The 12630-nt window shown below is 41.9% G+C and overlaps 1 protein-coding gene and 1 long non-coding RNA gene across 7 annotated transcripts in view; one reads left to right on the top strand and one right to left on the bottom strand.

The window, feature by feature from the left end:
* COLEC11 (collectin subfamily member 11) overlaps positions 1-12630 on the top strand; it is a 50366-nt gene that overhangs the window by 9804 nt on the left and 27932 nt on the right. For 4 of the 6 annotated variants that reach the window (XM_042848744.2, XM_042848743.2, XM_065587724.1 and 1 more), the window contains exon 2: positions 10937-11092. In XM_042848744.2, coding sequence (XP_042704678.1) covers positions 10963-11092 — 130 coding nt within the window. In that variant the 5' untranslated portion in view covers positions 10937-10962. Of the gene's footprint in view, positions 1-8565; positions 8734-10936; positions 11093-12630 lie in introns of all 6 variants that reach the window. The other 2 variants (XM_065587726.1, XM_065587725.1) reach the window with 1 other exon arrangement.
* LOC135982201 (uncharacterized) overlaps positions 4773-12630 on the bottom strand; it is a 44107-nt gene continuing 36249 nt past the window's right edge. Inside the window, exons 2-3 of the long non-coding RNA XR_010599444.1 lie at positions 12223-12286; positions 4773-6995 (exon numbers count right to left, since the gene is read on the bottom strand). This is a non-coding gene — a long non-coding RNA (uncharacterized LOC135982201). The remainder of the gene's footprint in view (positions 6996-12222; positions 12287-12630) is intronic.

The raw sequence follows: 12630 nt of genomic DNA, 5'->3' as shown, positions 1-12630 counted from the left end.
TAAAAAGGTATTGCATTTTAATTTTAATGCTTTGAAATCCAACTGATTTTGATTAGAACTGAAACAGATACCAGGCAAAAAGATGATATTGTGGCTCTGATCCTGTAGTTGATTCTGTGAATATTTTCTTCCATAATCTTTTCATTAATAGTAACCTGAAGGATTACTTGTAAGCTTCTGGGGCAGAGACTGACTTTTACTGTGTTTATTCAGTGTGTGACATAATGCAGTGCCGATGTTGGTTAGGGTCTCTAGACACTGCTGTAATACAAATAAGAGATTAAAAAAAATGTTTCTGACAAGAAGTGGGTGGCTTTTGTTTGTGGGTTTTTTACGTTGACTATGTCCCTTTAAGAATGTTTGATTGTCTTTAGAAAATTCACCCTAGATGTGAACATCTGCCAACATAGTCACCTAAAAATAGCGTGTTCTGTATCACTAACACTTTTAATAGGAGTATGCAAGTCATAATCCAGATTCATAGCCAAACCTGTGACTTTGCCTGATGACCAGTACAAAACTGCATTGTGGAAGCAGCAGAGTCCTATCACATAACTTGTAGTGGGGCTACCATGTTGAAATCTCTCTGAGTGAATTCATGTAGCTTTAAAAACTTCATTTTTACTCTACATAGGGATTGCTCAAAAGTTTTCAGTTTAAACTTTTTTTGGACAGGGGGTTTTGACACAACTTTTTTTGTAAAGTGTCTTTTCTGTGGAAAATTTCATTAGTTTTCTTTTTAACCAAAATATTTAAGCCAAAACTTAAAAGTATTTTGGCTAAAAATGGAAGTTGTAGTTTGCTGCAAATCCCCATTCTTCTCTATGGTCTGGGATCCCTAGCTGCACTACATCTCCTATACTACATCACCCTTTTGCAGAGGTAAACCTGTGCATTATGGGAGATGTAGTCCAGCTGGTGACCTTGGCCCATAGAAGAGAATGGGGACACGAGGAGCATACTACAACTCCCCAGAGGCATTACATCTCTTGATTTTGCCCCAAAACTTTCAGTTTTGCCAAAAACCCAACACTTCGTAAGGAAATCGTCCACAAAAATATTTTTTTTCCATTTTTTGGTCAAATTTCTGTGGGGGGAAAAATACTCTGTTCTACTCTCCCACCCACCCTTTACCAGCCCCCAAATAACTCAGAAAATTAGCCCAACTCTAGTCATCAGCCACCTGCAAACTAGCCAGCCTCTGAAATGTTAGCAGTTGAAAACTTCATCTGTGTTTGGAAAACCATGTTTGCTCATAGGCAGTGTCAAATCCCAATGCTTATCATGGATTCACTTCTATCGAACTAAGGTACTTCTGTGGCCTCCAGATCCTATAGTGATGAGCACCTCACCATCTTTAATGTGATCTTCACAATCACCTTGTGAGCACGGGCGGCTCTAGCTTTTTTGCCGCCCCAAGCACGGCAGGCAGGCTGCCTTCGGCGGCCTGCCTGCAGGAGGTCCCTGGTCCCGCGGATTTGGTGACTTGCCTGCAGGAGGTCTGCCGGTCCCGCGGCTTCGGCATACCTGCCGCCGAATTGCCACCGAATTTGTGGGCCCGGCGGACCTCCCACAGGCAAGCCGCCAAAGGCACCCTGCCTGCCGCCCTCGCAGGGACCGGCAGGCCGCCCCCTGCGGCTTGCCGCCCCAGGCACACGCTTGTAGCGCTGGTGCCTGGAGCCGCCGCTGCCTGTGAGGTAGGGAAGTGTTATCCCCATTTTACAGAAGGGGAACTGAAGGACAGAGAGACTGAGGGACAGATTTTTAAAGGTATTTAGGATTCTAAAGTTGTAATTAGGTGTATAGTGGGATTTTCAAAAGCACCTAGGAGCCTAACTCCCAATTGTGCTTTTCAAAATGCCATGAAGGGTGAGATCCTAAAGGGACTTAGGGGTACCAATGCTGAGCATCCCAGAGCCTAGAAAATGAAGGAACAACACTGATCCACAAAGCCTGAGTTGGACATCTAGGTTTCCTATACAACACATAGGGGGGGGAACAGAGATATCTACCAATACCATCTCAAAAAGCCAGCACACTAGGTGAGGGGGAGCTGCCTAAATTAGCCATGGGGAAATGTTGAGGGGGGAGAGAGGCACCTAAGTCCAGACTGCAGAGAGATGCCTAGCTTTGCTTAGCATTACACGAACGGGAATGTGCCTCCTGACTCCAGGTGGCTTAGGCACCTAAGCTATTTTTTGTGGGATTGAGTTAGGCTCTCCACACAAAACAGGGGGAAGAGGAGGTGGTGGTCCCCACCTCTAGAACTCTTAGCCTAGCAGTTAAAGCACTCATCTGGGATGTGGGGACCCAGGTTTAATTTTGCCCCCCCTTTACCAGAAGAGGAGAGAGGATTTGAACAAGGGGTCTCTTAAGAGTGCTGTAACCATTGGACTTTGGAATATTCTGATGTGGGGGCTCCCTCATTCTCTCCTGTTGAAACCATTCCATTGTGGATAAATAATGAAAGAGCGATTGGAGTAGGGGTCCCCAGGGTCCTCTACCTCCCAGGGAGGGTGCCCTAACCAGCAGGCAACAGCATCATTCTCTCTCTGGTGTTTGACACTCCTGTCATTAATGGGGTTACTGCAAGTAACCTTCTAGACCGAATCACAGAAGAGCAGGATCTCATAAAATGCATACAAGAAGTTGGTAGGAGCATGGCAGAAATCATAGAATACCAGGGTTGGAAGGGACCTCAGGAGGTCATCTAGTCCAACCCCCCTGCTCAAAGCAGGACCAATCCCCAACTAAATCATCCCAGCCAGAGCTTTTTCAAGCCGGGCCTTAAAAACCTCTAAGGAAGGAGATTCCACCACCCCCCCTAGGTAACCCAGAAAGGACCAGCTGAGAGAAGAGCCAGTACAGATATTAAAAAGGGACAGCACCCTATATAACCTGCACTGACTGTGAGTAGAGCTCAAGGTGTTGGTTTTAACCTCTAAAGCCTTAAATAATTTAGGAGTGGGTTATCTGCTAGCTCACCTCTCTGTGGTGCCATATTACTGCGCTTGAGCCCAGAACTTGAGCTAGAACTCTCTGCATGTAGAAAGGAGGAAGCTGCTGGTAGCTGTGGATCACGTTTCCCTGTGCAGCCATTTGGGGAGGATTCCAGAGTAGAAGGGCTTAGTTTATTAATATCCTGGCGTTTAAGCCATTACAGCGATATGGAAAGGTTGCCAATTTTCATGATTTTATTGTGAGAATTGGAATATTTGATATTTTTTGAAAGCCCTGGCTCCTAGAGAATCTCAGCTTTCATTTGTTTTTTAAAGTATAAGTTTATAGTGCTTGGGGTTGTAGAGAAGCTTGTAAATATGACCTGCATGCACCCTAAAGGCTCAGAAATCAAGGACAAACTAAAATAAATTGGCTTAAAAATCATGAGATTTTTTTAAAATCATGATTCTTTGCAGCTTGACTCATGATTTTTGAATACTTGGGGTTGGTAACAATGTAGATCCCATCCACCTGAAAGTGAATTTCACACCACTCTCCCCTGATCTTGCTACACAATAAAGAAACAACCTTTATGCCAATTTATGGCCAATATTTTCAAAAGCGTCCACTAAATTAGGGTGTCTCACTCTCTTGGTTCCTACAAATAAGTGCAACTGGCTGCCCTACCGAGGTCACATGCAGTCATTTTTACAGGGTTAGGGCATACCTGAGACAATGAGGGGACCTGGTTTTCAGAAGCATTGAGCACTTATAATTGAACCCTTGGGGAAGTTTGGGTGCTCAGCATAATTGAAAATTAGATCCAATGTGTCTCAAGGTGGGCACCCAAAATCATGGACAACGTTTGAAAATCTTGCTGCATGTGAACAAGTATCAGGGATCTTGTCATCTGACTGAGACCATGAGTATGATATTCTGAGAGAAATATTATGTAACATATATAGCAATCAATAACCAATAATTAATGAGAAATGAAATAAAATTATATACTTGTTTCTTTATATCATGTAAAATCTTTACATCTTCAGCTCACATTTAGTAGAATAAACTTATCCTAATACCCCTCTACCCAGATATAACGCTGTCCTCAGGAGCCAAAAAATCTTAGTGTTATAGGTGAAACCGCGTTATATCAAACTTGCTTTGATCTGCCAGAGTGCACAGCCCCGCCCCCCCAGAGTGCTGCTTTACCGTGTTATATCCGAATTCGTGTTATATCGGGTCGCATTATATCGGGGTAGAGGTGTATAATTCCATTGACTTCAGTTGGAGCACACCAGGAATAAATTTGGTCCATTGTTTTAAAAACATTATTTTTCCTGAGAAACTAGTCAACCTCTCCAAGTTTTGGCAAGGGGAGCCATATATATACCCAGGTCTGAACCTCACAAGCTCTGTGTTGGCAGAATAGCTCTGTTGAGGCAGAGTTAAATGTATCTATGGAGTAACCCATGACTTCCTATGAGGCAATTAGCCTTCCCAAACTTCACATCAGCTTAGATTTACTCTTTTGCCTTCTTCCACAAACCTTATGGTTCTTCAGCAGCAGAGTCCAAAGTGTATTATATTTTTGACAAAACCTTTTCCCTGCTTCTTGTGTTGTAGAGTTTACAGTTAATTAATGGAGTTTACAGTTGGTTAATGACACCAACACTTATGTTCCCATTTACAGAAATATGTAGCATTGACATTTAGATATTTCTTCATGTCTCTAGTTTTTTGTCTTTGCAGCCCATCACACAAACCTTTTAAGTCAACCGTTAGCATTTAATTTCCAAGCATAACAATGTATGAAAATGATCCACTCACCATCATTTAAACAATTTTACTAGTTAATCTTTGTCAATACATTAACATTAGTTGCTCTTATTCCCCTTTTAAAAATAATTACAATAAGAGACAGGTGGGAATCAAAACCCTGCATCAGAACACGTCAAATGTTAAAGCTGAATCTAAACTTTGTGTTTGGCCCCTATCTCTGCAGAATGCACCAACAAATCACTATATCTGAAATGCCTCAAAATCCTGGGAAAATTGAAATCCAGATCTGTATTTGAACTTTCCAGCTTGGGCTCGCCTCTAGTTTCATAATCAGAATGGTTGTACGCTGCGTTCCCTCTACACTGCACGGTTGTGTGGCCGCCCAGGAGTGAATCAAGGGCTGTGCACTTTGTTAACAGAGCTGTGCACAGCGGCAACATGTTCAAGTGCCCCTCCCCCTGCTGCTCTGCAGCCGCGTTGCTCCTCTGGCTTGGAGCTCCTGGCCAGCTGCTCCCGGGATCCTCCTGCTTGCTGTGCAGAGTAGGGGATGATGTCAGGGTGTCCCCCTCTCCCCGCTTTCCTCCTGCCCATGTACCCCATCTCCACAGAGCGGGGGACAGGGCTCAGGAGCAGGAGAGCTCAGCTGCTGCAGTCTGAGACTTCTGGTGTGAGTGCCTTAAAGAGACAGTGCATGGTCTCCCATAGACTTCCCCAGCAGCCAGCACTCACACAATCTGTCCTTCTCTGTGTGCATGCGTGTGTGTGTGTCTCTCTCTCTCACGCATATGCACACACACTGTCTCTGATACACTGTCTCTGACACACTCACCTCCCAACACATACTTGTGTTGTTGTTTTGTTGTTGTTACTTCTTGGAACTTCCTGCAATGCACATATATTCTCTGTAATTTTATTCTTTGACTAGTCTATGCATTTCATAATTTTATTTCTCTCATGCTTAAATTTAATTAGTTGAGTAGTGAGTTCTAAAATGTCTAACCTGTCCTGGCTGGAGTAATTATCCCTATGGTAACTTTTAAAAAATATATATTATATCTAGGGTTTTTGCTTCTACTTGCACACCTGCACATTACCTCAAAATTGGTGCCTATAACAAAATTCATTCCACACATGGATGGAAAAATTTAGAGGGAACATTGGACTTGTACATGCTTTGGAGAAATGGATCAATGAGCCAGCAGCAATGACTAAAATGGCAAATTTGTTCACAGTTCTCAGTTCTTGAAAGGCAGAGGACATTCATTGTAATAGGAATTTCTGTAGGTTTATGCAAACCCTAACTTCAAGAATATACAGGAACAGACAATCTTTTACTTGCCCTATTGTCCAGGCAGTGGCTCCAGTCAGCACAGATTTTATTCTAAGATTCTTAATTCTATGGCTGTCATTGGGCAGACTCATTGTTGTCAGTTCCAAGGACAATTTAAGGCAAATTGGGACCACAGGCCCATCCTTACGTGGATTCCCCAAGGACCAACCCCCATACTGTGGCCCTGTCCCCATGCTGTGGCCTCATCTCACTGTGGGATGCTAGTTGCAGGGGCCAGCTACATGAGCGGTGTGACATGCTGGTACAGGGGCCCACCATCACTTTTATTTGGGTTGGTTGAGGCCTCCTCCCCTCATCCTGAACCACAACTCCCTCTCTTCAGGTGGGCATCATCCGTTCCAGAGGCAGGAAAACTCAGCTCCCACTCACTGAGGGGTGTGTGTGTGTGTGTGTGTGAGAGAGAGAGAGAGAGAGAATGGAGGCATCACTTGACACCACCCAAGTAAAACCATAATGAGATGACAGGAACAGTCGCCCTTTGTTCCACCAGATTCCCCTGTTGGGATGGTGACAGACCAAATAGCAGCAGATTTCAGCACCAACAACCCATTTAAGATGGGTGAGAGCAGTTCACACCTCTTACATGATTTTAGGCTATCTGCGGAGTCAGGTAGATGTCACTGCCTCAGTTATACTCAGGTCACATTTCCAAGCCTTCCCTCTCAGTCATGAAGGATAGAATGAAACTTAGATGCTGATATCATCACTTGACTTCAAGAATATGCAGGAACAGACAACCTTTTAGCTATCTTATTGTATCGGTTGGTTCAGGTGTTGACTCCACTCACCAAAGATCTGGAGTACAAAGTGCTTGTTGGGCCTTGCCTTAATCTAGCTTCTGGTCAGTTCAACAATGTTTTTGCAGGCGGCTCTCCTAATGAGGGTCTCTGCCTCCGTGGTTCTCTGATGGTCTCTCGATGATCTGTTATTTGGAAACTTGAATGAGTAAAAATGTTCTCAGTGGCTGAGATAGTTTCCCTAAAATTCCACAAGTCACAAAAGTTTTTCTAAAGTTGTGTTTGCGTTCCCTGATTGTATTGCTTGGTTTTTTCCTAACTCCTCTTGTCCTATGATGCTCCAGCCAGTATTTTATTCCACATCACCCTGCTTAAATCTTTCATGTATGAAAAGTTTTTCTAGTCTACTGCCTTCTTTTTGGGGGGTGGAGGATGGTAGTGAGGAGAGGATGGGATTATTTTTGAAATAATTAAAAATAAGAGGTTTAGGAAACATTACCAATGAGAAAAGGTTGAAAGAACTGGGCATGTTTAGAGAAGAGAAGGCTGAGGGGAGACATGATAGAAGTCTTCAAATACATAAAAGATGGTTATAGAACACAAAAATGTCCAAACTGGGTCAGACAAATGGTCCATTGAACCCAGTAAACTGTCTTCTGACAGTGGCCGTTGCCAGATGCTTCAGAGAGAATGAATGGAACAGGGTAATTATCGAGTGATCTATCCCCTGTTGTCCAGTCCTATCTTCTGGGAGTCAGAGCTTTAGGGATACCCAGAGCATGAGGTTGTGTACCTGACCATCCTGGCTAATAGCCATTGATGGACTTATCCTCCATGAATTTATCTAATTCTTTTTTGAACCCAGTTATACATGTGGCCATCACAACATCCCTGGCAATGTGTTCCACAGGTTGACTGTGTTGTCTGAAGGAGTACTTCCTTATGTTTGCCTTAAACATGCTGCCTATTAATTTCATTGGGTGACACCCTGGTTCTTTTGTTATGTGAAGGGGTAAATAACACTTACTTTCTGTACACCATTCATGATTTTATAGATCTCTATTATATCCCCCCTTAGTCACCTCTTTTCTAAATGGAATTGTCCCAGTCTTTTTAATCTCACCTCATATGGAAGTTGTACCATACCCATAATCATTTTTGTTGCCCTTCTCTGTACCTTGTCCAATTCTAATATATATATATTTTGAGTTGGGGCAACTAGAACTGATGCAGTGGTCAAGGTCTGGGTGCATCATGGATTTATACAGTGACATTATGATATTTTCTGCCTTATCTGTCTCTTTCCTAATGGTTCCTAACATTGTTAGTTTTTTGACTGCTGCTGCTCATTGAATGCATGTTTTCAGAGAACTATCCATGATGACTCCAAGATCTCTTTCTTGAGTGGTAACAGCTAATTTAGTCCCCATCATATTGTATGTATAGCTGGCATTATGTTTTCCAATGTGCAGGACTTTGCACATCAACATTGAATTTCATCTGCCATTTTGTTGCCTAATCGACTAGTTTTGAGATATCTCTTTGCAGTCAGCTTTGGCCTTAACTATCTTGAGTAATTTTGTCTCATCTGCAAACTTTGACACCTCACTGTTTACCCCTTTTTGCAGATAATTTTTGAATATGTTGAACAGCTCTGGTCCCAGTACAGATCCTTGGGGGACCCTGCTATTTACCTCTCTCAACTGTGAAAACTGACCATTTATTCTTACCCTTTGTTTACTATCTTTTAACCAGTTACTGATCCATGAGTGGACTTTCCCCGGATCCCATGACTGCCTACTTTGCTTAAGAGCCTTTGGTGAGGGACCTTGTCAAAGGCTTTCTGAAAGTCCAAGTACACTATGTCCACTGGATCACCCTTCTCCATATGTTGTTGACCCCTCAAAGAATTCTAATAGAGCGGTGAGGCATGATTTCCCTTTACAAAAGCTGTGTTGACTCTTCCCCAACATACTGTGTTCATTTATGTGTCTGATAATTCTGTTTTTTATTATAGTTTCAACCAGTTTGCCTGGTACTGAAATTAGGTTTACCAGCCTGTTATTGTCAGGATTACCTCTGGATCCTTTTTAAAAAATCAGCATTACAAGCTATCCTTCAGTCATCTCTGGTACTGAGGCTAATTTAAGCAATAGGTTACATACCACAGTTAGTAGTTCTGCAATTTCATATTTGAGATCCTTCAGAACTCCTGTGTGAATCCCACCTGGTCCTGGTCACTTATTACTGTTTAATTTATCAATTTGTTCCAAAACCTCCTGTGCTGACACCTCAGTCTGGGACAGTTCCTCAGATTTGTCACCTAAAATGAATGGTTCAGGGGTGGAATCTCTCTCACATCCTCTGTAGTGAAGACCGATGCATAGAATTCATTTAGCTTTTCTTCAATGGCCTTGTCTTCCTTGAGTGTTCCCTGACTTCTCACCTCTCCCAGGATATGGTAGCCCATGCGGGAGAATAAAGGGACCCTTTTGTGCTCTTATTCCTCTGTGTGGAAGTGTAACCAGGGTCAAATCTTAGCCATTAGCATTGTGAGGGTGATTCAGACTGTATGCTCATTCAGTATTTAGCCTTGCTGCCGAGATTCCCACCAAATGTGCCAATTCTGATGGTGAATTGCATCTGTAACTGGATTGACACCACCTGCTCTTTTCACACTGGCTACTGAATACAGCAATCAAATGGCAGGGACTTTCAATTACAATCACATTAGGCTAGAATTAAATTGATGGCATGGGGTGAAAGACTTCATGTCCCATTACTGATCTTTTGAGCTACCCCCATGATAGCCTGATATCAATTTGTTCAGTCTAGCCATAAACCTGCACACAGTGTGCAGTGGCTACACAGAAGAACCTGTATTAGTGACAGACATCTTCTCCATATCTTGACACTTTGATCTGGTTTTCATTTTCTCCCTACTCCTGCTATTACAAAGTGTTAGTCAAAGGAAGAAATAAGGAGGACTGTGATAATTCTTTTCTTTCCTGAAAGAGCATTTTTGCAGTCCTCTCATAGATCAGCTTTTGGTGACTAGTCAATCAAACTGTATTTCTGGGCAGTTTCTTTTCCCAAAAGGTCTATCTACAGCATAACAGTATGAAGCCTGTTTCACTGACAGATTTGTAAGAGGCTGTGATTTCAATGAGCTAAGGGCTTGTACACACTACAACTTATGTTGGTGTAACTTATGTCACTCAGGGGTGTGAATAAGCCACCTCCTGAGAGATGTAAGTTACACCGAACTAACTGCAGGTGTGGACAGTGTTATGTTGGTGGAGTGCTTCTCCCACGACATAGCTATCACCTCTCGGGGAGGTGGTTTTATTATGCTGCCGGGAGAGCTCTCTCCTGTCAGCATAGAGCATCTACACCACACATGCTACAGCGGCGCGGCTGCACTGATGAAGCTGTGCTACTGTAGCACTTCAAGTATAGACTAGTCTTAAGTCTCTTTCCAAAGTTGTTACTCACCTTGCTCAGATGTAGAGGACCTCCTGGATTTATTAAAGACTCTGGTGTATTTATACTCCACGATGAAATTGAAGATTTATTTCTAAATAAGGGCTCTTGCATCAACTACTGTAAAGATACCAGTGGCAGCTATCAAAGCTGTGAAAGGTAAAATTTATGCATTCTCCTACCTTGGGATGTCAACTCAGATATTTGTATCTTTCCATGTAAATCCCTGGTACATTTCTTCATTCAACATTGATGGTAACCCCACCTTTACTGGGCATCTTTTCCATTGACAGATATGGAAAATAGAAAATAAGTCGTACCTATCAGTGGTCTTCTTCCCTTTTTTTTTTTTTTGGTTAAGAGAGGGGAATTTTACTCAGAATCCCATCTTTTTTACCTAATTTGTCTTCTGAATTTTACCTCAACCAGTGTAGTCTTAAAAGGAACTGCCTAATGACCATAAAACCCTATCGTACTGTACAACATATGTTTATTAGGCATACAACCTGTATACATTCTTTTCATGCTATTTAGGCTATAGTATGCACAAAAATACTCCATTTGTGGTGCCACACTGCATGCTCTTAGAAACTATTAGAAGCCTTTGGAATTCCCATGACTGTTTATTCATTCTTTTGTTTAGGAGTCAGTGACCTGCAAGCGCTCATTATGAAGAGAGATCTGTTTTTTCTGGTGACTCTAATGAGCCTTGCCTTCCTGTCACTGTTAAGATCTGGATATCCTCAACATATTGCAGAAGAGTCCTGCTCTGTTCAGATTCTTGTTCCAGGCCTCAAAGGTAATGTTTGAGTCTCTCCCTCTGCCTAAATATTAATCCCTTTTTTCTTACAGGTTTATTTGAACCAATTTCAAGTCATATGCAATTTCTAGCAGGGACTAACATCTCTACAAGGTGCCTTACAATTGCCCTTTCCATAGTAGGATTTGAAATAATTTTCCAAACATGGCCAAGCACAGTTTGTAACATGATGTGTGTCCATTAAAACAACATGGTTACAAACTGCAGGCCTGACTCTGCAAAGCCCACTCATGAAGAGTAGCCCTGGTTACTCAGATGGGTTTTCCTGATGACTTCAGTGGGTTTATGCTCATGAGTAGTACTCAACGTACATAAAGGTTGCAAAATCTGGCTCTGTGTTCTGACTGTCTAGAAAACGTTTTGTAAGCCTTTATTGCCCCTTTGAGAGGGACTACTTGGAAGTAATCAATAACTATATTTGCTAAACTGAAGTACACCTTTCTTTGTGGCAAACTCTGAGATTGCTGAGCACCTTCAACTTCCATTGACTTAAATGCTCCGTGCCTCTCAGAGTTTGGCCAGGTATGAGTATGAAAATAAAGCTGCTTACTATTTGCTCTACATTTTGGCCAAGAATATTGCCTGATACAGATGGTAAGACAAAATATTGGTCTCTTCATGTAAAGGAATACCTTGGCATCCGTAATTTAAATAGCACAGCACATCTAAATTAATTATTGTTCTGAAACAATAGCATGGGTTGCCAATATTATACATAATGATCTGAATTAAGGGTGTGTGCAAAATCTTGGCCCTATTGAAGTCAATAGCAAAACTCCCATTGACTTCAATAGGGCCAGGATTTTGCCTGAGATGTATATAAGGATGTTATATGTGCCATTTCCAATAAGTGTGTATGGCAAGAGACTCAGTGAGCTACAGACTAGGAACAATTAACATATCATCAGCTGACAAACTTGCATTGTTTAAAAACTATACAATTTATCTACATATGAAACCTTACAGTTTTTCTTGTGGTTGTGCCTCTATTGTCAGATCATGTCACTCATTTAAGATAGGTGCCACCAGTGTTAAGCCCAGTAATAAAACTCTTATTTTTACTGCACAACTGAGAAATGCTTTACCTCATGAGTTTTTAGATCACTGACCTGAGAAAAAAGGTAGAGTTTTCTTTTCATAGGCTGGTCCCTGAACTCTTAACCATGTTAACACCTGAGGTGGGGATGAAAAGTAGAGCAGTGTTAGTTTGATGCATTCAGACAATCCATGGTTTGACTGAGCCTTAATTATTTCCATTCATCTGCTGTCTTTAGTATGGATGTCACACAAATAACAGCATTATCAAATTTATTATTGCATAACCTAGTGCAGGGGTCGGCAACCTTTCAGAAGTGGTGGGCCGAGTCTTCATTTATTCACTCTAATTTAAGGTTTCGCGTGCCAGTAATACATTTTAACGTTTTTAGAGGGTCTCGTTCTATACGTCTATAATATATAACTAAACTATTGTTGTATGTAAAGTAAATAAGGTTTTAAAAATGTTTAAGAAGCTTCAT

This window comes from Chrysemys picta, chromosome 3 (assembly GCF_011386835.1).
Source record: "Chrysemys picta bellii isolate R12L10 chromosome 3, ASM1138683v2, whole genome shotgun sequence".
NCBI lineage: Eukaryota > Metazoa > Chordata > Testudines > Emydidae > Chrysemys > Chrysemys picta.
This window is presented reverse-complemented; position numbering and strand designations above follow the sequence as displayed.